Source organism: Lontra canadensis, unplaced genomic scaffold (assembly GCF_010015895.1).
Source record: "Lontra canadensis isolate GAN:19392208 unplaced genomic scaffold, GSC_riverotter_1.0 scaffold106, whole genome shotgun sequence".
In the NCBI taxonomy this organism is placed as follows: domain Eukaryota; kingdom Metazoa; phylum Chordata; class Mammalia; order Carnivora; family Mustelidae; genus Lontra; species Lontra canadensis.
This window is the reverse complement of record NW_022631100.1, coordinates 5,906,355-5,931,767: the sequence shown is the minus strand read 5'-3', so window position 1 is coordinate 5,931,767 and position 25,413 is coordinate 5,906,355. Positions and strand designations below refer to the sequence as shown.

The 25,413-nt window shown below is 45.7% G+C and overlaps 1 protein-coding gene across 2 annotated transcripts in view; it reads left to right on the top strand.

The window, feature by feature from the left end:
- The window catches only part of ASTN1 (astrotactin 1), a 310,433-nt gene that overhangs the window by 105,559 nt on the left and 179,461 nt on the right, over window positions 1-25,413 (top strand). For both annotated transcript variants that reach the window (XM_032838732.1, XM_032838731.1), the window contains exon 2: window positions 8,064-8,251. In XM_032838732.1, coding sequence (XP_032694623.1) covers window positions 8,064-8,251 — 188 coding nt within the window. The remainder of the gene's footprint in view (window positions 1-8,063; window positions 8,252-25,413) is intronic.

The window sequence follows — 25,413 nt, the reverse complement described above, 5'->3', positions numbered from 1 at the left end:
CGACCCCAAAGACAACATACCATGGACTGTCAAGGTCCTTATTTCTTTCTCTAATCCACTCTTGCTTTCTGTGTTGTTTCATTTTAGACCATCTTAAACCTTTTCTGGAAAAAGAGAAGTGGAGTGGGTGGCTAGCCTTAAAGGAAGTGAGCATTTCTGATGTTTAAAGGGTCACCATATAAGGTAGGGCTGCTGAGAGGGATCTCATGACGTTTTCTTACTGAGACTACCTTGGACCACATCAACATAAAAGGTAGATAACTCGTCGGAAACCGTTTGGAGGCATCTATATGTGGATGGTTCTTATCAGGGACCACTGACTCGAGTTCCCAGACGCCACTCTCATGACTTTCTATAGTGCCAACACTTATTCTATAAGTTGACAGGCTGGATTGAGCTAGAAGCGTCCCAGACTCCAAGAGGAAAGTCTGATTTGAAAGACTTCTACAGAGCCTTACCCAGTTGGCATGCAGAAATACATACACAGTCTGCACCTGATTTGGGGTGTTCACTAGAACCAAGTGCCATGTGTGGTTTTGGGTTATAGAACACCATGGTCACGGCTAGGAAGTCGTTGGAGACCTTTGGTTCCCATCATTTGAGGTTGAGATAAGTGAGCTTCAGGGAGGTTGTAGCAGCTTTATTCTCCCAGCTCCCCCATCCAGTGCTCTCTTCAGCCTGCCATTCTGTTTCTCATCACTGGATCATTAATGCTTTGAGGCGCTCTTGTTTTTTGAGAGTAAATGTCACCAAGCAGAGGAAATAGAAATTCAGTTATCCATCTCCTGGTCACAAGTGGAAATTTCTCTTCCAAATCTGCAAGTCAAGGAGGTTCCAGTTACTTGGAAAAGAGATTCTCAAAATTTTAAGCCATTCTGCTATAAAGTGTTTGCTTGCGTAGTGCTGTGGACATGGCTCAAGCCATGAGATGATAAGAGCGAGCCCCGTGGCAGACCGCAAGCTGAACAGAGAAAGCACAATGAGAGTCCCATTCCCAGTTGGACTTTGAACATCTTGACAAAAGAATTTCCTGGCTTTGTTGTCTCCCATTTTGTTTCTCGCTGAGCCAGGCCTCCATAGGCAGGGACTTCAGGCAAGCAATCGATGATTTTGGCATCTGTGCTGGTTGAATTCAGGCCCAGCAGGGCACCTTATCTTATGTGTTTCTCACTCTGGGCTGTGGGATTGTATCATTTCAGAACTCCATTCCGGATGGTCCCCGTGGCGAGAGGTGTGGACGCCCAGCCAACTCAGCCCCAGGGACATCACTTCTCTGGCTAGTTTCCTTTTCTTACTCTTCTTGACTTTGTCTGTCCTCTTTGCATTCTTCTCCTTTGTCTGCTCTTCACCTGTCCCTTATCTTTCTTCACAGATGGCCAGGACACTAATGTGCTGCTGTCATTATGTTATGGAACAAGTTGGGGTCTTTAGAGGCTGCTGTTCCAGAGACATTAAAGACTTGGGTCACGTTTGATACCAGGGTAAAGATTCGCAGGATAATTAGTGATCCTCTACTGTTATTAACCCCTGACTTAAGCAGGTTATTTTCTTACAAAGGTGTTGAAAGTTAATGCCACTGTTAATAGTTTCAGTTGGAAGACCATAATGAAACCATGTGGAAAACTACACCTACCATCAATATCTTTCAAACTTTGAAATTGGGCACGTGGAGGGTAGTGTGGGAAGGAAAGTGACAAAGAATGGGAGGAAAGGGGTAATTATATCATGGGCTTACCTTTGGTTATCTTCATGATAGTCACTGGTGGACAAGAACCATTTGATATTTTTGTTTGGAACAATTAGTTTATCCCTGCTGAAGTCCTGAATTTATAAGCTTCATCCCATAGGGAAACTCAGAATGGCCCCTCACATAGCACAGGTGGAGGGAAAGCTAGATTCCACTTGTAGAGATGGTCCCTTTCCCTTGGAACTTTTTCGTAAAGAATATGGAGCTATTCACAATATCACACTTAACAGAACTGAAAAACAGCCAAGCAAAACTGATAACGCATAGATGCCCCTCCTCCAGTCCCTTAACAGCAGGGAGTTTCATGGTAGTGCATTTTGTTTGTCTTCCAACTGACCAAGTTCTTTCCTAACTCTGCTTTGGGGAACCTTCTCAGAAGCTGTATGAGTTTGGGTTTGGAGGACAAGTTTCTAAGATGAACAGCAAGTTTGAAAATCCTGGTAGTCAGTCATGGCCATCAGGGGTGTCGCCCTCAACCTTGAAGGACTGTAGGGTCAGTTCAGCCAGTGTCTCAACAAGGAAGCTAAGAATCGACAAGTTAATGCTTTCTTCCAGCCTGACCTCCCCACTTGACCAACCTCGTTACTACTTAGCTGGGTTCGCCTGAAACCCAGCCTTGTCAGGAGTGTAAAAGGGGCCCAGAAAGCCAGGACTGCTCAAAGCCACTCTAAGTTTCTCAGTGACTGAAGGGATCTTTGAGAACGTCTCCATTTCAAATTCACATTTGACTTGAAATTGCCAGATTCTTTTTATTTTTTTAATTTTTTAAAAATATTTTATTTATTTGATAGACAGAGATCACAAGTAGGCAGAGAGGCAGGCAGAGACAGAGAGGAAGGGAAGCAGGCTCCCTGCCGAGCAGAGAGCCCAATGCAGGGCTCAGTCCCAGAACCTCGGGATCATGACCTGAGCCGAAGGCAGAGGCCTTAACCCACTGAGCCACCCAGGCGCCCGCCAGATTCTTTGAAAGAGGGCATCATGGATCTGGTGTTCAACGAAGTTGTCTTTGGGGCAAATTCTAATGCTAATAGGCTGTGTTGTCTCAGCAGCTTAGTTCAGGGATGCCCAGCATGAGGGGACCTAAAAAGGGGCAGGACACTTGGATGGGTTGAGGAAGTGGTTGTGTCTGGAAAAGGAACTTCTGTAGCAAGATTTGGGTATCCTAAGCTAACCCCACAAAGAGACAGTATTACAAGTTCACAGGACTCAAACTAATATAGAAAAATGACTAAGGGGGTGCCTGGGTGGCTCAGTCGGTTAGGTGTCTGACTCTTGATTTCAGCTCAGGTCATGATCTCAGTGTTCTGGGATCGAGACCTGCATCAGGCTCCATGGTCAGTGGGGAGTCTGCTTCAGATTCTTTCTCTCCCTCTACCCTTGCTCCCCAGCATGTACATATGTGCGCACTCTCTCTCTCTTTATTTAAAATAAATATATCTTAAAAAAAAAAAAGGAACAATGACTAAGACTAATTTAAAAGTGATTTTATCTCACTCTCCTCTGGACCTTTTCCCATCCCAGATTATTCTCTAGTATGTCTCTGCTTGAGGTTCCATCTTCCTGCTTCCCTATTATGCACAGAAGCTCCAACATTTCTTCCTTAGAAACCACATATCTGCACCAGAATGAGAACTTTTCTCACCAGCCTGAGGTCCAGTCAGGAAGTGGGTCTGGCTCCTAAAAGCTCTGATGAGATATCCCAAACCTGTCCACTCTGTGTTCAGAGGAAAAGGGAAGGTAGAGTGTGGGTTCAACCTGAAAAAAGATTGGACATTGTTTGGCACATTGAAATGATCATCTTTCTAGGTGGTCATGTGGAGCACACTGTTACAGACTTAGAATCATGGAATGCCAAGTTACAGAAGGGTCCTGAACTTCTTCTATCCAGCTTCCTCTTACACAGATGAGAACATCCAAAGCTAGGCAGCTCATTCAGGTTAGTCCAGACCAGGTCTCTTGAATTCCAGCTCCGTGTTTTGGTCCCTGCAGAATACAGGATCGGGATTACCCAGAGATTGGATTGAGTCCAGTTGGTCTGCTACTTTCTTTCTGGATCTTCTTGATCTTTCTAAATCGTGGCCTTATTCACTTCTCTGCTTATTAATACCATGGGTGACTTGCCGTTAGCTCAGAACTCCTTAAGCTGGTGTTTACACCTTTCACAGTTGACCTCAGTGTACATCTCTAGCCACGACTCCTCTGAAAAAATGCCACCCTTCTGCCAGCAGGCATCATCCTAATTCTTTGTACACATCGTTTTCTTCATTTGGAGTTGGCCTCCAGCATCTCTTCCCGTTCTATGCCTTTGCATGGGTTTCTGTCCAGCTGGGTGCCACCCCGTCACTCGGCACTCTCTCTCTTGTTACTCTTCCCAGTACTTAGTCATGGCCATGTCTTCAGTCTCTTACTCCATCAAAGGCTCCTTGGGAATAGGGATCACATAGCACAGTTTGAATGTCACCATTAGAGTGTGCTCCAGAAATCTTCGTTACGTGTAAGAATAAATGGCATCCTGGTTCCTGTGTGTCCCAGGCAGGTCCAGAATTTTGGGAGGTGCTGAGAGATGTGAAGCTTGTGTAGGGGAAGAATGGACATGCTGAAAGTAAGGACAGCCTCCCCTTCCTAGAGATCTCGGTCCCACAGTGTGATGGTGGCCGTGGTGCCCATCCCACCCATGGTATCTTGACATGGCTGTGAAGGATTCTGTTGGCAGTTGTTTTATGAGCACACTGTGGCAAAGGTTCTGTCTGAGCCTCTTCCATAGCCCTCAGGAAGCCTTGTACGAGAATAACTGTCACTTCTCATCTGTGCTTCTTGGGAATCTCGGGGAAGGCTTCCATTGGTAGGGCAATTTCTGACATTCTTCTTGAGATATTCTGCTAATATCCAGACCAACATGATTACACTTATGTTTCAAGCTCTGATCTCAGCCCCATTGGTGATGAAATTCACAAAACATTTACTGTACCCTGGGTTTTTCATTGGCTGACCTAGGGCAGGTATTGCATATGTAAATAAGTTCCTGGTTTCGTGTTTTAGCCCTCCCGTGTCAGATCCTGCCAGGAAAAGGGAAAAAGCCAAGGAGGAAGCTATCATTCTGTAATTATCTTGAGTTTTAAAAATGACAGGTGCCCTCATGGACAGGCATGGTGCCTTACTTCCTTTGCCCTTTATCCTCTACAATGAGTCTGGTCTAGGCTGAACCAGGATATCACTGTCCGTGAGGATGGGCATGAATAACTCACAAAGAGATTCAAAAGGAAGCCTAGGTCAGAGATTCTGTGCTCTCAGCTCACCTCCCTGTGGGAGCATTTTTCAATAACCCCACCATACCTGTTCTTTTCCTTGGTACCATCGCTCCTAGGACCCCAAAACAGAATGCCTTCCTCTTCAGAAATTGGCTTGGACTGCTGATAGGCATGGGTTTCTCTTTGGGCTGTGAAGATGTTCTGGAATTAGAGGGGTAACGGTTGCAGAACCTCGTGAATATACATATAATATACTTTGAAAGGGTGAATTTTATGGTATGTGAATTCGATCTCAATTTAAAAAGTCATGGAACACTAAGACTTTGCACAACAAATTAAAATATCGCAGCATGAAAATTCCTAGAAGACACATGGACTCTGTCCTCAAGTGCTTTCTCTTCTCTGTGCTTGTGCAAAGGTCATGTCATCCTCTGTGTGTTGGGCGCAGAGGGGATCTGGTAAGTTTTATCTCCTGTTTTGATTCAGGCTGCCATGACCTTGGTCTGGGTGTTTGCTTGTCCTTGCTTCCACAGTTAAAATGGAAAGAATGAGCCTCGCCTTTCTGATGAGGGTCTCCTGGGAAATTAAAAAAAATCGGCTTAAGAACTTTAGAGTTGTGAAGTGCTAGATTCCTTCTGAAGAGTTATAGAAAGGGCGGAAGTGGCGCCCAATGTGTGTGGAATTAATCCCGGGCTGGCTAAGAGCAGGTGTGGGTAGGGTCTGCGCGTGTGTTGCTCTGGGTGATTTAATGATGGCGTTAGGTGCTCTGTTAGCAGCTGTTAATGGTTGTGATTGTTGTCCATGGTGAGGAAACTGTTTGGTTCCTACCTCCGTGGCCGGAAAGGGACTTGGAGGAGGGGTGTGTTTCTCAGGAGGAATTGCCCTGGTGTTGTGAGGTGAAGGCTTGACTGGTGGTCGGGGAGGGGCTTGTGATGGGGGGCCTTCAGTGATGTGTCGCAGGGCTACTGCTGGGAGGCGCGCGCCAGGGTCTCTCTTCACCTGGAAATCTGGAAGGCCTCCTTAGAGCTGCAGTGAACTCGGGAGGCTTGTGTCACTCACTGCCTCACTCAACAAACGGAATTGTGCCCATAGAAAACCAAGACCCAGATGCAGGTGAGCCTCTGTTGTCATACCCTCTGCCCACTGCAGCCTCCTGGCTGCTTGTGCTGGTTACTTCCCAGAGCATGGGCAGCCTACCGTCCTCATGGGACGATGGAGTGTTCCAGGCAATGGGGTGAGGGGCTGAGGATGGAGGTGAGCCCTGATCATCTTGTCTGTGCTGTCTCCTCATTGTCCCTCACATGCCCTTATACTCTTCTCCCTGGTCTGGGGGTTGTTAGGAGGAGGTAGGGAATACCATCCGTGTGTTCCAGGACAGGCGAGTGACCTGTGGCTTGTATGATTTCTTCTCACTGACCTACCCTGAGAGGACCAGACCGTACTCTTTTTTCTTCCTCCTCCCTCTAATTATCCTATCAGTGTCTGAAAGTCCTCTTTCCCCTTCTCTACCTGTTAAAAGGAAGTCCACTCAGCCTTCAAGGTCCAACGCCAGTATCTTCTTCTGAAAGGTTACTTTTCTCCCCCTCTTCTACCCTCAACCCAGGCAAGCCTACTCTCTCCCTCTACGTTTCCACATGATGTCATTATGCACACGGTGTAACACCTGCCACGTTCGCATTCAGAGTTGGTTGCTCTGGAGGGCTTGTTGAGGGACTCATTTAGATTAGTATTAGTACTAATACTAATTTAGGTTAGTATTACAGTGCCTAGAACAGTGCCTGGTGCATAATACATGCCCAGTGGATATCTGGTAAGTAAATTAATGAATAAATATATAAGTAAATAAATAAAGCACATCATTTGTGCCCTCCTACAAATAGTGAAAGATATTTATAAACTCCATAAATATTTAAAATTGCTTCCCTCTTTATGGTGTGGTACTTGATGAGAATACTATTCTAAATGTGTCTTATTAAATCTTTTTTATGCCCATGGAATTTTTTTTTTTTTTTGGTCAAAGGTGATAAATTTTAAGAGAAGAAGCCATGCCTTTTAAAAAATGAAGTTTTATAAAGCCGTGCATTGCCAACGTGTGCTCAGCAGAATATCTGTTCCCCCGGGTGGTCACAGTTGTTAAGGGAGAAGGGATTTGGAGGCCAAATGAAGTTTAGGAAAGGCTAGGTTAATCAGGTCTCTCTACTGTGGGATGTCTCAAAGCTTCCATACGATATTGTTCGGGAATATTAGCAAGATTGACCCGTAATCTTGGTGTACTTCTGTAACTGTAGCTTAGCACCTACAGTGTGGTGTGCCTAGTAGGGTTTTGGTGTTTTGTTACTCGTCGTTGATGTTCGTCTGCTGCCTCGATGTAGAGCCCTGAGAGCGGGTGAGCGCTTCCGTCCATGACGAGGCCTCACTTCTTCACTACCTTCTCGACGTGTGCAACCTCTCTGCAAAGACGAGAGAAAAATTAAAGGGAATTAAAACATTACCGGACATAGCACGTATCCCACACCACCAGTGGGCTATGCAGCAAGTGATTGTGGTTTTAGAAATATCCTGTGAGCCCCAGTGGCTCTGCAGTAACCTCTCAGGACTGTTCCAGACATGCCAGTTCTCTGCACAGTAATTACCAACTCTCTCCTTGGTAGATTCACTGGTGTCTAGGAATAATTGCTAGGGAATCAGATTTTCAAATTTACAAGAGGCAAACAACCTTGTATTTACCTCAGGGGTTTATCAGGAGATTCAAACTGTGCTGGGTAAAGGATGCTATTGATCCCAGAAATATGGGGAAGAACATGAATTTTCACCTTGGTATTTTTCTCAATGGGTGAGAGCCTGGCTCACTAGATTACGGTGCAAAGACCTATGGGGGAGCATTCTGTTTTTCTCAGGGCTCCTTCCCTTCCTGGAGATTTGAGGTAGCGGACTTAACTCAAGCCGGAACCCTTTGTTGTCTTTAACTGATGCTGGCTAATTGGTACCATTGATGAGGAGGAAGAGGAATAAGATTCAGATTGGTCCAGTCAGAATTCTGACCCGTGCCTTTGGTGTTTGTCCCCTAGAGATCTCAGGGAACACAGAGGACATCCCTCTGGTGCGCTGGAGACAGCAATGGCTGGAGAACGGCACTTTGCTTTTTCACATTCATCACCAAGATGGTGCCCCCAGTCTCCCTGGACAAGACCCAACGGAAGAACCCCAGCATGAGTCAGCAGAAGAAGAGCTGAGGATCCTTCACATCTCCGTCATGGTAAGAGCGCCATGGCTTTAGCCTCTTGGGTCATTGCTGATGTTATCCTGACACAAAGGGACTTGGTGCCATAGACACAGCTCTGTAAAACCCACTGCACCATGGTCATTCCTCCTGTGAATAAGTAAATGTCCTATTTGTGGGAACTGTCTCCACCTCTGGTGAAGTAAAAGTTGTGATTGTTTCTGTACCACCATTGCCCAACTGTTCGCCTTGGGAACGTGCCTGGATATGGAGTGACTTTTACAGATGAGAGACAGTATCCGGTGCGGGCACTGGGTTGTCTTAGAAAGGGGTAATTCAGGGGTGCCTGGGTGGCTCAGTCATTAAGCACCTGCCTTTGGCTCAGGTCATGATCCCAGGGTTGTGGGATCAAGTCCTGCATCGGGGTCCCTGCCTGGCAGGAAGCCTGCTTCTCCCTCTCCCATGTCACCTGCTTCTGTTCCCTCTTTTGCTGTGTCTCTTTCTGTCAAATAAATAAATAAAATCTTTAAAAAAAAAGGGGGGGGTTATTCAACTACTAAAGCAGAATATCTTATAATAGTTGCTCCATCCATGTCTGTGGAATGACTGAATTGCCAGGCTCCTTGCTGCTACCAATCCCTCTTCTCTCTTTTCCCGGGGGGAGAAAGTCAGCATTTGGCTTCCTCACCTCTTACAACGAAGGGCACGTCAATACATACTTGCTCTTCTCTGCAGCCTAGCTCAGAATGTCACTGTCGGCATCCCTTCTCCTACTGAGAAATTTGAGGCTTCAAGAAAATGAGCACGTTCTTTCTAAAATTCTAGGGACTTGTATTGTAGAATCTCCCTCAAAAGTAAGGGCTCCAAGGGCAGGCAGGGGTTCTGTTTGGTGGTTTTTTGTTCACTGATGTCTTCTTAGCACTTAGAAAAATGCATTCAGATAGTTAATGCTTAGTAATAGTTGCGGAAGAAATGAATGAATTTCCCCAGTGGAGATAGAAAATGCCTGTTTCACTTGTGGTAGATCTTTCATTGGTAAAACTAAATATATCACTTGGTTTGAGGGCAGCCTGAGACCAAGCAGGCCGAGGCTGGACTGATTTCATGGGCCATATGTGCAAGAAGGCATGGATTGCTTCACGTTTGTGAAACACTACATAAAACCAGTCTAAGTCTTGGTCTAAATTCTTATTGATTCCTCTGGTACCAACATGACATGCTATTTAGTTTTGTGTATCGGATTGGGAGAAACTGAGCACATTTTAGATATATAAAAATTTCCATCACCTGAATATTTGGCTTTGAAACTCTTCCCCGGAAAATCTCTGATAAAAATTTCAGAATCTAAGTCTTCTATTTCTTCCTCCATTGGTGTTCCCATGAATAACTGGCTTGCTAGATGACCTGTGTAGACACAAACTACTTTATTTAAACTATATGGTCAAGAAAAGAGTCCTCGAAGGGTACATGGAGGTTAAATCTGTGTCTAGATGTGTGAGAAGGCAGACAGAGAAGTGAGATTGTTCTGCCTCGCATTTCCAAATTAATTGAGGTTTATGATAAGGCAGGTGCCCTACTCATACATCTTTAATTATAGACTAACATTTCCTCTCTCAGGGAAGCTTGTCTTCTTTAATGTAGCTTGTAGCGTCCAAAGAGTGGTGAGAGCAGGCAGATCAACTGAATCAATCCTGGCATTGACTGGAGTGACAGATGCAGAGGCTACATTGTCTTCACATTTATTGTACAGTCTAATTGAAAAGAAAGGCACAATGGTGGACTTCCCACCAGCCATTCCCATCCTCCCATCTCATTGTGGAAAGCAGTTATTATCATGGATGGTTTTTGCTTCGTTTTGTTTCTTTTGGTCTTAGACCATTTCAAGGAATGAGTCATCACCCCAAAGAAATGTTTAAGGTGTAGACAAGTGTCTAGAATGTCCCAAGAACTGATATCGGGTGTGATTGTGTCTGAAAGAGAGAACTTGACTACAGGCAGTTAAGATGGGCAAGGGGTCAGAAGGTGTGTTTGGTGGGGGCTGGAGGAGTAGTGTGACATCCACAGAAAGACAGCCTAAAGCTGGTTCCAGTTGCTATGTCCCATCTTGGTGTGGCAAGGATCCTACATTCTGCCCCCAGAATGATGTCTTTTAGTAAGTTCTCTCGAGAAGTGTATGTGTATATATGTATGTATGTATATGCGCATGTGTGTTTGTGGGCGGGTGGGTGGTGGTAAAGCTAGAAATGTGCCAATCAAGGATGTCAAAGGATTTGAGGACATGGTTTGTGCCCTTAAAATATAACAACCCCTATGAGGAGCCCTACCTTATTAATACTTTTTTTTGAGGCCCTCCCGAGCAGGGATTAATGGACCATGGGCACTGAAATGGAAAGAGAACAAAAGCCAGCCTTCAACCTGTCTCTGAAACCTTTCCTTCATATGCTACCGATCACCCATGGAAAACCAGCAATGACATTCTGTCTTCCAAATAAAATGGAAGAAATTGTTCCTGCAGCTCTCTTTTACTTTATTCTATGTGATTTTTCATTAAGCTGGAGGGGAGAGAGGTTAAAAGTGCATGGGCAAAGGGTAGGGGTAGGCAAGTCTTGTATTTGTGGCTTGACCTCTTCGATATGGATAGGCCCATATCTCGATGAAAAATTCAGGAAGGCTGTTGACTTCTGTAAGAAAACAGGAATCCCAAGGTAGAGTGAAGACAGAAGTACTCCCTCCCACCCTTGTCAAAGATGATGTGGTCAACTGAGTCTCCTTCAGCCTGGGGTTGCCACCTCCCTTTGCCCCATTCTCATTCCATGCCGTACACCCTTGCTCAGCGCCTTGCCTATCCCTCACATTCTTTTCTAGATGCAGTTTCAAAGTCCAAAGTTGCATGTCTGCCCTCAGCTTAGAAATCAAGCCTGAGGGTATCCTGTTTGAGGATGTCGTTCCTAGAATCTCTGATGGCTCCTTCTTAAGAGACTCAGGGACTGGTAGACTTTATCTGATACCCTTTATACCATATCCTTTGGAGGTGAAGTAGGCAGCCATCCAAGCCCTCTAGAAAGAGAGTATTATCAACATCAGAAGATTTTTACAGTCCTTTGACTAGTAAAGCTCTTGGGCAGCAGAATACACTTACACAAAATTTTATTATCCAAACCCTGTTAGTTATGAAATGATAACAGTGAGCTATTTTTCATTAACTATAACGATCGATACTGATGCAGTTTTCAGTTTGGATCCAAATAACATAATTTGGAAAAGAGAGAAGTTAAGGTGATTATCAAAACATGAATACACCCAACCTCTTCTCTCTTGTTAAGAAAATGTATATTTAAAAGCTTAACTGGTAATTCAAAATATTTCCAATATGTGTCAAGGGAATTAATGGTTCTGTGAAAACCTTCGGGTTTACATTTCTCTCATGTATTTACACTTTTCTCATCCATATTGCCTCAATGCAGGGACCACTGTTTATTTTTATATTTTGCATTTACTGCGTTTAGTTTTAAACACAGTGTAAGTAATGAGAGACAGAAAGGCAAAGGAAAACCTTTCCTGTGTCCATGTAACACTCTATGAATGAGAATTGGGGAACTCTTTCTTACACTGTGCCACTAAAAATATACCATCAGCAAAATTGTGGGCTTGCAGAAAACCAATACCTCGGCTGGGAACTTGGCAATTTAAAACTTTGAAAAACCTTTTGCTTTTTTTATTTTTCAATCACATCCTAAAATTTTTGAATTATTTTTTCCAAAGAGGTACTCTTTCCCTCCTGAAATTGTATATTATTGCTTGGAGGGTCAAACAATGGGTTTTAACCTCCTGCATAATTCCAATGGGGCTGAAGAGATTTATTTTGAATTTTGCAAGATAATTGACATAGAAAACTACTGAGGTACACAGGGGTACTCTTCTGCAAACTCTTGAACAACTGAAAGCAAAATCATCAAATGAAAATTGATGTGTGAATTTAAATCCAGAAGTCAAAAGAGTTTTTCAGGGATAAGCAAATTGTTTACTCCATAGAAGATCAGGTTTTATTATGACTTTACATTAGATATTCAGCCTCTGTGGATTTAAATTTCCATATTGTACTTTGGCTAATTTGCCATATGATCCACATTTTTCTTCTTAAAGTATGCAAAGGAACTGAATGGTGCATAATAGCATTTTAATGTATTATCTATATATTTCATCTCTGTAATTAAAGTTGGCAATGTTAATAGACTTCCTATACGCATATAGGTTGGTTAAATACATTTTCACAGCAAGTAACCTTTCAAAAATGCTTCAGTTTGATACATGTTTTTTGCGGTGATAACTCCCACTGGTAGATAATCTTTCTTAGTTCAGCCTTCTTAGGCCCAATTCAACAGTTGTGGGGAAAAATAATCTTTGAGCATTTGTTGATATCCCTGAAGATTGTGTAGTTAGAGCCCATCACTGAAGGCTGGGAGTTGCTGAAGAACACTAGTCCTCACTAGTCCTGGCTGGGTAGAGCCCATTGGCCAGTGTCTGCAGGTTCCTGAGACCCCCCACCAGCTGCCGGCTTCTCAGGTGTTTCTAGGCACCTTGTTTCTGGGAGCCCCACGTGAGCTCTGGACACATAGTTTTCTTTGGGGAGAAACAGTGTAGAGAACAAAAGAAGGCACAGGTGCTACCGTGGAGTCCCAGTGTCCAGGAAATAGAATGGACACTTCAGAGAAGTCCCATTCTGGAAGTGTGACACATGGGCTGAGTCAGTGCAAAGCCGAGGGAATATACCTGTGGAGTCTCCAGAATTGTGTTTCCAGGACTGTAGACAACCGTGCGCATCCTTGCTCAAGTTCAGTTCAGCTGCCTACGCATCACGTGTTCTGTTGCTGGAAGCTGTCTGCACTGCACTCCTAAAGCTCAGGGACGTCCAGGGGCAGGGAAGGGCAGTTCTACACCTGGTCATTGCTATGTGCCATCAAGACCATCAGTTAATTATTAAGTGTCCACGGGCACAGGAGAGCTGAATGCTTTCTCTGTCCATTCCTTTTGCCTTCAGCTAATATGTTAGAGAAGTTGATTAGCGAATTCATTAATAAGGGTCACTTTTACATCTCTGTTGTCAATTTATATCATTTGCTCAGTTCAGCTGAGGGTGCCCTAATTTATCAAGGGCGATCCTTCTGATCTTTAGAAAGAAATGGGGGAGTTTAGTCATATCTTGCATTATCACATGGGCTAGAGCTAGAGTAATGGTTGAGTCTGTCAGAAGAACGTTTCTAACAATTCAAGCCATCCATCACGAGGCAGGACTGATTTTCGGCCATCCCCCCATTTACCAAAGCCATCATTGTGTATTTGGCTTTCCATTACAAAAATGGTGGGCAGTTCCTAAAAGAATCAGTAAGATCCCTACCAACAAGACCTCCTTGCTCTTGGGGTGTTCCTGACGGACTGAGTTTCAAAAGATAACAAGCCTGGGCCTATTGGGAACTATCCCAAGTGCCGAGGGAGGATTGGTTTATAAAACCTTCCTACCTGACACCATGGTTTGGCTGTGCACCTCTTGCCAAGGCATATTAGGTACAGGTACCTGTAAGTCCATCCGCCATTCTAGTTGACGAGCTGTTGTGAGTGTTAACTGCCCTCCCATATTCCTGTAGAATGGGAGCTGGGGTGTGCGCGAAAGAAACACCAGGCTTAGGGTTGGAAGATGAACTCCAGAACCTGGCTTTACTCCTTCAGGTAATCCACTGACTTTTCTGGAAGCTTCCCACTTCATCTGTGAAATGGATACATTCACTGCTGAGGCTTTTTAGTTTCAAAAAATGGAAATGCACTCAGGTCTTCTCTGTAATGGAGTTTGACTACAGAAATTCACATGGAGTTAAGGGAGACAGGACTCTTCAGATTAAAAAAAAAAAAAAATTCCCTAGAGCAGAATTTCATGGAGCCTGGAGCTGGGAGATGGTGCAGGGTCCAAGTCACCCTGTCGGCCCCCAGCCTCAGCAGTCTGTGGTTTGGCTCTTTGGTGTCTGTTTTCTTTGCTCCTGTTGCCATGAATTAGCTCCTTTGTCCAGTCTATTCTGTAAATCTCACCCTCACTGTGACATTTTTAAATGTTTGTACTATCCATTTACTCATCAACTCCCCTCACTTATGGTCCCTGCTGATCCCTGCAGCTTTCCAATGTTTCCAGTTTTGTCCATGCAGCTGCCAGATTCCCCGCTTTCCTCCATGTATTCTAACTCCGTAGGGACACAAGCAGAGGGACCAGCTAGTGCCTATAGTTCCTTTTTGTTCAGAGCTTTTCCTATGAAGTTATCCCCTAGGAGGATGTAACCCTCACCTTCTCCCATTGGCTACTGTTATGGGGAGGTTGGCTTAGGTGGCACAGAGCATGATTAGTCTTGCTCCAGGCCCAGCTCAGAACCATTTTCTTTAGCAGAAGCTGAGAAGCCATGATTCCATGATTTAACTGTCCAATACAATGGGCATATACTTGTAGAGATGCTTGGAGAACAGAAAGATGCTTTTGTCATCATCATCACCATCCTTATCATTACTGTCATCATCACCATCACCATCATCACCACCATCATCATCATTACCACCATTATCATCATCTTCACCACCATTACCGTCACCATCATCGCTATTACCATCATCACCATCATCGCTATTACCATCATTACCATCATCATCACCACCATTACCATCATCACCACCATCACCATCATCATCATCACCACCATCATCACCATTACCATCATTACCATCATCATCACCACCATTACCATCATCATCACCATCACCACTATTACCATCATTATCATTGTCACCATCATCACAACCATCGTGTTGGTTACGATGCATCATCATCATCATCACCATCACTATCACCATCATTACCATCATCACCGTCATCCCCATCACGGATCACCACCACCATCATCCTTGTCATCACAGTTTCATTTTGTATTTACCAAGTGCCAGACACTACTCTAAGTACTTTCAATATCTGTTGCCTTATTTTTTATTCTCATGACACCATGAGGTAGGGCTTGTTATCATCCCATTTTACAAATGATGGGTCTGGGAGCCAGACAAGCGAAGTATCTCAAACAGCTGTTTGACTCAAACAGCTGTTCAATTTTGAGCCAGGATCTAAATTGAGGTAGTTGTCAGAGTCTAGACTCTATGCTCTAAGAAGCACCCAGCTCATATTCTGGATAATAGTGAGTGCTTGATATGTATTTATTATATGTCCTTTTACCAACTTTTGTTGTTTTGTCCACTTTTGACTGCTGAGATTCATCTGACACTTTTTCCCTTCGTTACTTCCAAACAAATAACTCTATGAGCACTAGGACCCACAATCATGGTGGAATATAGATCTTTCTTCCTGTAGCTACACTAGGCAGCTAACCCCGAAAGCTCAGATTTGGTTCAGCTTGGCTACATCCAGCTGCGAACCTTGGCTTCAGCCACCCCACCCCACAGCTGCAGCAGGCTTATTGGCAGGGAAGGAAAGAGGGCAGTTAGGGACTTCCCACTCTAAAATTGTGAAAGTCATAGAACAATAGGCTTCTTCATTTACATACTTTTACACGTTTGTAGTAAGGTTAAAAAAAAAAAAAGTTTTAAAAGCACTGTTGACCTATCATTGATTTAAAAAGGTCAGTGACTCATTCATTCATTTAGCTATGGATTCTTTACCAGTAGGGATACACACACACACACACACACACACACACACGCGCACGCGCGTGCGCACATATCTACTAAGGAGATAGAAAATTAATAAGACAACATTCTGCTTTCAAGGAACATTTAATCATATTATTAACACTTCATATTTGAGGATGGCCTCTGGCAGAACTGGGAGCCACTGGGAGCCAGGTGGAGTGTTCTTTTTCATTTCTTTACATGTTTTACATCCTCTTTACAATTTTGTTCTTCTCTTTCCTGAAGCTCATAGGGGCCTTAAGTTGCCCCTATTTCTCCAGACAGCAAGGAAAATAGCTAAGAGGCCACATTTTCACAAGGATACTATTTTTTAACAACATGATGTAATAACTCTGTTCAGCAATTTAGCCCACTTGATATAGAAGCCAACAAATTACTTTTAAGTACTTGGTTCCAAAAATCCCTGAAGGTCCTTTTGAAAGCAAGAGTCATAATCTCTGTGGGGTTTAAATCGATCTGAAGAACTGGTAATACTTCTAGTAATGAAGCTCACATTTCCCTTGTTGGGTCCCAGACAATGAATGGGATCATTTTCGTGCATCGTATCGATCAACTCCCACGGCCTTTTGAAACAGATAACAATTCTCCCACTTCTCACATGGGAACACTGAGACTTAGAGAAAGTAAATCACAAATCCAAAGTTATATAGGTGGAGCCAGGATTCAAGGCAAGTGTATCTGACTCCAGACTGCGTTCAGCTAGGACGGCATTGTTGGGTGGCATCAGGGTCACCCAGTTTCTCCAGTTTTTGAGGATATCGGATAATTCTGCTTCTTCTAGTTGGCACAGTAGAAACCCTTCCCTTGATGAAAATTAGGAGAGCACACAGAGCTGGGCAAGTTATCATCACGGTGGAGTCTCTGAGGCTTTTGGAAAGGTGAAGATTTGGATGGAACAAAGGGGGTAAGCATTGCAAAGAAGGCTGGGGTTGGCTCCGAGCAAAGGTTATGGAGTAGCCGAGAAGCCAGTGAAGATGTGTGTCCTGCGGTATTGAACTTGAGGGCCGTAGTTTTATAGCAAGTCCTCACTCTCAGAGAGACCAGTTTAAATACTAGTTCTACCACTTACTAGATGTTCTAGTGTCCTTGGGAAATTACTTAAAACTCTCAAAACTCACTCTCCTTTTTTATAAAATGGGAATGATAATAGATTCTGCTTCTTCAAGCTGTTGCGATGGTTAAATGAGATGATTCTTACTAAGCACTTCCTACAGTGCCTGACCCATGGGAAGTGCCCAGTAAATATTCACCAAGTAAACTCTTGGTGCCATGTAAGCTGGCTGTAACAGTTCCATGTGTGGTGTGTTACCCTGGGGCCTGCTACCTTAGGGAACCAGAAAAGCAGCTGGGATCATAGCAACCTTTTACAGGAGTCCTAGAGGAGTTGTGCTCGGGGACAAGATTCGAGGCAATTAAGGACCTCGGGGCAACAGAGCGGGCCTGTGACGAAGCTGGGACGTGGTCTTGTACACCTAGGGTATTCTGAAGCCACTTCTGTTTCCTTGTTTACAAGGTTTCCTAGCAGCTGTCCTATGGTTTGGGATGATAATCCCAGCTCCAAACTTCCGTGGAAGGACTTCACTGATTTATTTATTTTTTTCTCAAACCACATGATGTCATCATGGGAGTTCCTCTTCTGCTCAGGTATCTACACATGCACACAAAGGTTGTTGTTACTTACATCTGTGACAGGGAAAAGAGGGCATAGGCTGGTGGGTGACCTTCATGGCCAGCATTGGTGGAGAGACTCAGAGTTCGTATTCTGAAGGCTTTTATCTTTCCTCTAGCTCGTGCTGCCCGAGTCTAAAGCTTTGGAATTCTTTCACAGACCTGAAATTTGCCTTTAAATCTGCCCTCAAGCCCACCCTCACAGGTGCTTGCTGGAGACAGTAGCTTTGGATGTAGTAGATGTTGACAGCTATGTGCCCACAGAGAGACCCCAACCTGGATAATGGCAGGAAACTATGCGACGGGTCTGAGAAGGAGCTCATGATAACCATTTCAGCCTTGCAGGCTGTATGAACTCTTGTCACTGTAGGGCCAACCTTATACACTAAGTAAATGGATGAATGTAGCTGTGTTCCAATAAAGCTTTATTTATAAAACAAGCAGTGGGCCCATTTGGCCTGGAGGCCGTGGTTTGCTGATCCCGATCTGGTACACTCTATTTTGTCTACAGATCCTAAACAGAGACTAAAATCCTAACGACTTGGCAGAAGTGATAGGGTCCCATTTGCAGAAGAAAAGGTAATAGTTTGCTAGTTTAAGTCAGACTCCTGTAGACTGATTATAATTGTCACTTAAAGCAGGCATTGACAAAGATTGTTCTTGCTACAAATTCAAGGCACAAATTCAGGTAAAATGCAAGCACATTAGCCTCCCCTGAGAGGTATTGATAGGTTTAGGAAAGACAGAGTTGATGAAAACAAAAATATGCTTAGACTTGACAAGAGAATTATAAACAAGATGCCAATTAGGAAATTCGCTATTTTGTTCCTTCCCCGTGAAGCTGATGGCTCCTGGTTGGTTTCAATTTTGACATACACAGTTGACTTTTGTGAAATGTTTAAATATGTTAAAACGGACCCTTAGACCGAAATACCTAATACAAGTGTACATGCACGCAGAGAAGTAGATTATGGTTCCAGACATGTCACCATGCATTTGGTTTGTGATACGTAAGGACTTTAAGAGTTAGCGGTGGCTGTCTGCCTTGTTTATGCGGCTGAAGGTGGACGAGGCATTTTAAGACCTCACGTCATAAAACCGCCTTACCACATACCCTATTAAGTACGCGCTCAAGTTCATTGGAAGCCTTGCCTGCATGAGTGGCTGATGTCAGTAGCTCTCCTGCAGGCTGCCCAGGAGTCTCCACAGCACATCTGAAGAGGTCAGGAGCTTCCTGCTGCCGCCTTGCTATTTATGATCCTCCCCATACCTCTGTCGTTGCTGCTGACATCCGTGAATAGCAAGGGATGAGTCAAGTCCCCTTCTAACTTGGGAGAATCAGATGCTCAGTTAATTGATACATTGAACTGTGGCTGACAGCAGTGGGGGCTTCAAGGAGCAGTGTCTGGGACTTCTGGGCATGGCTCCCAAGGCCAGAGTTTGCTTAAGGTGAACGTCACAGGAGTTCTGCTGTCCCCTACAGCACCATAAGGAAGACATGGGGGTCAGACACCAGGTGTTTGTTAAAGGGCTCAACCGCTTTGTTTGCTTCCTCCCTATAGCTTATCTGAGCAAGACGATGGAAGGCTTTGGGGCTAATACATATAAGCATTTGGGATGTGGAAGAGGGAGTGTGTCGGAATTTGACATCGCTGGAACATGGACACGTTCCTACGAAGTGAGATAAGCTGTCACACAGAACAAATGCAGGAGGGTTTGTTGATTTGATTTGATTCTTTTTAGTCCTGCATGTCGTGGAGTCAGGTCACTGTGTTAGGGCTCTGCTGGCCAGAGCAAGTGGCCTTAGCCCCTGAGAGTTCCAGGCTGCCCCGGGCATGACCACCTCCCTTTGACTCCTCCTGGGGTTGGTGTGGGCCGCACCACCATGTCCCAGCCGAGGCTCTGCTTAGACCCTCCGGAGCAGAGTCAGTCAACAGGGTCGACTCATCTAGATGGCGTTTTTCTCTTCTTCCCTCCACAGTGATAAATACTGGGCCCGGGAGACAAGCAGACCCCCGAATTAGAAGTCAGGAGGCTTTTGTGATAGAAGTTTACCCCACGAAGGTCTGAGACTGCAGCCAAATGTCTTCACCTTCCAGAGTCTCTTTCCTCAACTGTGAATGAGCCTTCTCAAATCTTTAGGCATTCAGAGTGTGCCATATTTTTCCCCCTATCTATTCTCGTATTCTCTGAATATTTTTATTTAAACTGACTGGCTTTTCCCTTTGAACTCATTTTAGCCTTAGATGAAAATGCCAATAAAATCCTGGGTTTGATGTTACCATTAATTATCTCAGTAGAGGTTAGGAAAAATACTTTTTTATAAAATAATAAAATTAAGATGTCTCCCACTTTGGCCAGCCATTGGCATGGCATCAACCAGGATCGTGGAGGGGCTGTGGGCACTGTGCCTTGGGAACCCCAGGCTGGATGCACTTGGAACTTACCTCTGGCTCTGACATGCCAGGAGTACGAAAGTGAAGGACATAGGGGACACTAGCAAACCCTGGTTAAATCAAACCTCAGAGTAATGTGCAGAGAAGCTCTGTTCTCTTCTCTGCAGCCACTCTGCTTTCCTTTGTTTCCCCTTTATGAACAAGAGACGGTCTATGGGGAAATGGCGGGGTTTTGTGCCTGTAGGTGGGGCTGAGCGGAGGCTGTTCTGCCCTGGGAGAGAGCTGTCCCTTCCCACCGTGCTGACCTGTTGAAGGAGTCTGGTGGCCCTGTGAGCCTTTCCCTGTGGCCCAGTGGGGCCTCTCCTCAGGCACCCTGGGATCTGCCAGGCTGCCAGCCCTGGGCCTCTTGTGCTCAGCCAGCTCTGCTCCTCACTGTCTGCATGGAGTCTCCCTGGACGTGCCCCCACCTGAGCCGGCGGGGGGAGGGCGCTGCTCCAGGAGCCCCCCGGGTGGGGGAGGGGCACGCAGGATGGAGTGGCCTCTGCGCCCCGCCCACAGCCCGCAGCCTGGGGGCTTTGGTGGGTCTGAGGAGTCACGTCCCAAGCACTTTGAGTGCTCTCCGAGGCTGCTTCTCCTTCTGCCCGCTATGACCGTGAGGGAGCCGGAGGTGGAGTGATTCTGGCCAGCGCAGCTGAGCCGTGGTTTTCCGTGTCTTCCGCACCTGATTGCTTCCGTGGCCCTGGGTGCTGTGTTCTCAGGACAGCGGTTGTGTCTTAGGGGGAAAGGTCCGCTTCGGAAGGAAAATCCCTGCCAGGGTAGTGCCTTGTCAAATAACAGTTCCGGGACCTGGAGGGCACCTGCCAGACTTCCCTTCCACATGGGTCTGGCCGCTTCTCAGGACAGCATCTGAGGACAAGGGCAAGTCAAGTCAATGCCATTCCTCTCCTGGGAAGGCGAGGTCGTCTCTGGTCTCTGAGGCCCCAGAGACTCGCTGTCTTCCTCTTCGCTGCTTCTTCTTCTGCGTGCCCTTTGTGAGTTCCTTGGCCTCTTTGATCCAACTTGCGTCTGATGTTTATTTTCACCTGATTTCATCTAATGAAAAAAGTTGAAGCGGGAAGTGAGCCATGTAACTATTCCTGTGTGAAACTATGAGCGTGTTCAAAGGGCTGTTTCTGCATCCAGAAATTTCCACCAACATCTGTGTCAAATGCTGCCTTACCCAGCTAATATCCTTCCAGGTCACTAGGGTTGCCGAGAAAGAACAGTGAAAAGGAGAAAAATAGTTGCTTCGCTGGAAAATCATCTACTCACATATTGCATTTTATTATCTGGGGACAGAAGACTCTCAGTCTTCCTCCTCATGCTTATTGTGCAGGATACGCTTTTCTGTGCCCTCCTATTCACTGTGCCTGACCTGCCATGACCTTGGCATTGTCTTCTTGCGTCCCCCTCTTCTCCACCATGTGTCTGCATTCCAATCTCAAGTCCCTTTCAGGTCCTATATCCAGTGCGTCCACCTGGCCACCTCTCTGCATCTTTCAACGAGAGACCACGCCTCCCCCTTGGTTTCCTCCGGCGGGGCCCACAGGAAAGGCTTCTCTGAGCTTCTTTTCTGGCTAGTGTTTGTTTCCATCCAAAAGCAATTTTCTTTTCTACTCTGCTAGACTCCGGACTCCTAACTGGCAGGATGTGGTTGGAGTCTGATTCGTTTTCTATTTCTTACAACTACCACCACCACAGTTCACACAAGGAACATCCCCAGTTGGTGTTTGTGAAATGAGTAAAAATTGTTTGTGTCATTTTTTTTTTTTTCCCCACTTGTAACTGTTTCTGGTCCCCGACCTTGGCGTCTCTCCCACCAGCTTCTGACTTACATTATCTGTCTGTCTGGGTGGTCCACATGCATTTCGAATAAGATGGGTCAAATGAAATGCATCCTCCATCTTCCCAAAGGCCCTCTCTACCCCTTGTGCCTTCCATGGTGCAAGGACCACCAATGAGGTCTCCCAGGCTAGGTCCACTTTCCTCCCTTTCCCCACTCATTCAGTGTAGCACCAACCTCTCTCTGCTTGTTTTCTTTTCTAAACATCACTGGAAGCCCTGTGTGCCTCCCCTGATCCCTGACTGCTGCTGGCAGACAGGTCCCCATTTCCTCTCACCCGCTCACGCTGCTTTTCCCTTGGTGCTCTGAGAACGTCCCTCTTACTGCCACCAGCCTGTTCCTGGTAAAATGCAGCTTGGACAGTATCATCTTGTGGTTGAAACACCTTGAGCGGTTCCCTCCACCCTGAAGGGCCAATTCCCAGGTGAGTGTTTCATGAGCAGCCCTCATCCCTGACCACACCTTGGTTTCCACTCTGCCCTAGCCACGCTGCCCAGCTCAGACATCTTTCCTGGATCTCCCTTGCTGTGTTCTATGTCTACAGACGGCCATCTGCATGAGGTATGCTGAGCAAGGGCTTTTCTGACACTCGGAAAGCTGAGGCTCAGAGGGCTGGCCCAAGAGCTAAAAGGCTGGTTAAGTGCTGTTGGGGACAGGAGTGCATGGTCAGTGAGCACACCTGCCCTTGTCTTGCAAGACCTTTAGGGTGATATTTTGTTGTTTTCTTTTTAAAGATTTTATTTATTTGACAGACAGAGATCACAAGTAGGCAGAGAGGCAGGCAGAGAGAGAGGGGGAAGCAGGCTCCCTGCTGAGCAGAGAGCCCGATGCGGGGCTCGATCTCAGGACCCTGGAATCATGACCTGAGCCAAAGGCAGAGGCTTTAACCCACTGAGCCACCCAGGCGCCCACTAGGGCGCTGTTTTATATAGGTCTCCTCTCTGATGGTCGGGCTCCCTCCTCCCCACAAACCATCACCTCCCTTCTTCCCTTCACATAATCCTGGAGCAGGAAACTTGGGGAAGACTGTCCTACTACACACCAGAGCTGGCCAAGTCACAGGGCCATCTCTATCCATCTGTCTGTCTGTTTCTCAGTCATCGTCTACCCAATCTTTTAAGATTGGTTTTTAGTTGGTACTGATCAAAATCACTGTGGAATATTTTCAGAGTGAGGACTTCAGTCCTGAGTACTCCAGGCATGGCTTCAGGACCGGGATGGTGCCCTCTGGTGTTACGAATTTAGAGGGCTTCTCCCTGGACAGACCCTCCCTCTGGGCAGAGCAAAGGGCTCCTCATCTGTTGTCTTCTGCATCGAATGCGTCCACACCTCTGCAGTTCCCCACCACGGTGCCATGTCCCCATCAGTTGTAAAGTGTGGCATCTGAATTTGATACTAATAATGGTAAAGGGCTGAGATTTGTAACTGGTTTCCTTTTCTCCATCAGAGTGGAGTCTGCATTGTAAATGCCTTATAATAAGGTCATTCTCGATCAGCTTGCAGTCTGGTCTGGTTTCTTGACAGAGAGAGAAGAAACTGGAGTTACAGCTGGTACTGGGTGCGCCTGTGGGGTGTACCCATTTTGGAGCCTGCATTTGTCATGGTGTGGCAGTGGAGAAAACTGTGGGAAAATGCTGGTCCCGACAGCGTGAGGCCCTCTTGCTAAGCCGGGTATACTTGCCACACTACAGAATGGGGTTAACGAGAACTTCTCCATCCTACCTGCAGTCATTCCACAGAAACAGAAATATAAATGCAAATATATGTGCATACATAAATACAGATAATGCCTATACTGACAACAAGAAAAACCAAACCTTTCGTTTCCCAGAGATGGGACTTTCTTTACACCCTGCCCTTTGTAAAGCACGTAGTACAGGTTCTTCTGATAATTAGGGGCTAAATAGATGTTTTATCAGTGGATTTAATGTGGTGACCATTTTCTAGTATACAGAAAAATCATTACGTTGTACACTTGAAACTAATATAATGTTGAATGTCAGTTATAGCTCAGTAATAAGAAAAAAAATGTGGTGACCAATTTCTTGAACCTCTCTGGTGATGAGACTGTTTTCGTGAAGAGTTCTGTGGAGTACAGCAAGAAAGTCCGAGCCAAAATACAGGCCAGTTAATTTTTCCAGAAAAAAAATCGCTGTAGATTTACGTGAGGCCCCTGGCACCTCGCAGTGGCTTGGTGATGTTACAACCCGTTTCGAGCAGGAATGAGGCTGGATAAGTAGAAGCTTTCACGCTTTCTGAAAAGCTCAGCTAATATCCTCTGGGCGATGGCTCTGCCGCAGGGACCTCCTATCCGAACATCGTCATGGGTGCTGGCTTCCTACCATAGCTGACTTCTTCCTGGGAGGCTCTGCAGGTGAGGGGATGTCTCAGGATGGGCGGGGAAGCCCTCAGAGAGGAGTGAAGATGGGTTTCCAGAAGGAGGCCTTAGGCTGGGTTGACACACAGCATGGAAGTCATGCTCTTTGTGCTTTATCAACCTGGCCAAGCCAGCTTCCCTATAATGAATCCAGCAGAGCACTGTGTTTGCTGAGGCCGGGGCCATGATAAGTTTTTAAACCGAGGTCCCTGCCTTCGAGTGTAGTCAGAGCTGTGAGATAGGACACAAAAGAATTAGGGATTAAAGATTAGTTAAGAAATGCCCACGTATGCTTTAGGAGTGGGGAGAAAAGAGCAAGTCTGAGGGTTGGAGAAATCAAAGTCGGTTTTGGGAAGGAGAGGGGCTTCTGGTGGGGCCCTGAAAGTGTGTGAGGGGCTCAGGCAGAGGTACAGAGAGGGAGGAGGGCATGTCGGGGGATTGAGAGGGCAAAGGTTCAGGGATAGGTGTGGACACACCCTGTTATCCTACACCTGTCTTCTCTCTCTCCCTGCCTCCTCTGAACCACCCCCTTTCTCTCTCTCCCCCACCTCTCCTATAATAACACTGAATCTTAAGAATAGAAAAAATAAGTCATCTCTATTAAAAAGTGGGAAAATGAAATCCCACGAACACTGTGATCTGAATTAAATCATAATGATGCTGCTGGTTGGCTGGGAATGGTCCCCATGGGGTCAGCAACACATGCCCGCTCCAGGTACAGAATAATGCATTGTCTGGAAAGTTGATGTCTGACTCTTCCGGTGCCTTGGAAGCAAGAACCCCTGACTGTCTTTGTATCATGGGAGAGTCTCTGGCTAGATCAGGGTGACCTGTGGATTCACACCATATGATCCAGCCACTGATCAGGAAATCAAAACTGGATCAGAGTTGGGCCTTTTGTTACTTTCCCCAGGGGCGGTGGGGGGAGAGCAGGGGTGGCTGGGCCTCAGCTTCCAGCTTCCCTCTGCTCAGGCCCATCTTTGGCTGGTGAGCCCAAGGGCCTGGTAGATATGACTAGCATCTGGCCAGGAACAAAGTGAGCCATGGACAGCTAGTGAGGAAGCCGAGTTGCAGATGTCAGGTTCAAGTTCACAGTCAACCTCATCACCTCCCCCTCAAAAGCCAAACATGAGAGAGAAACTGTGGA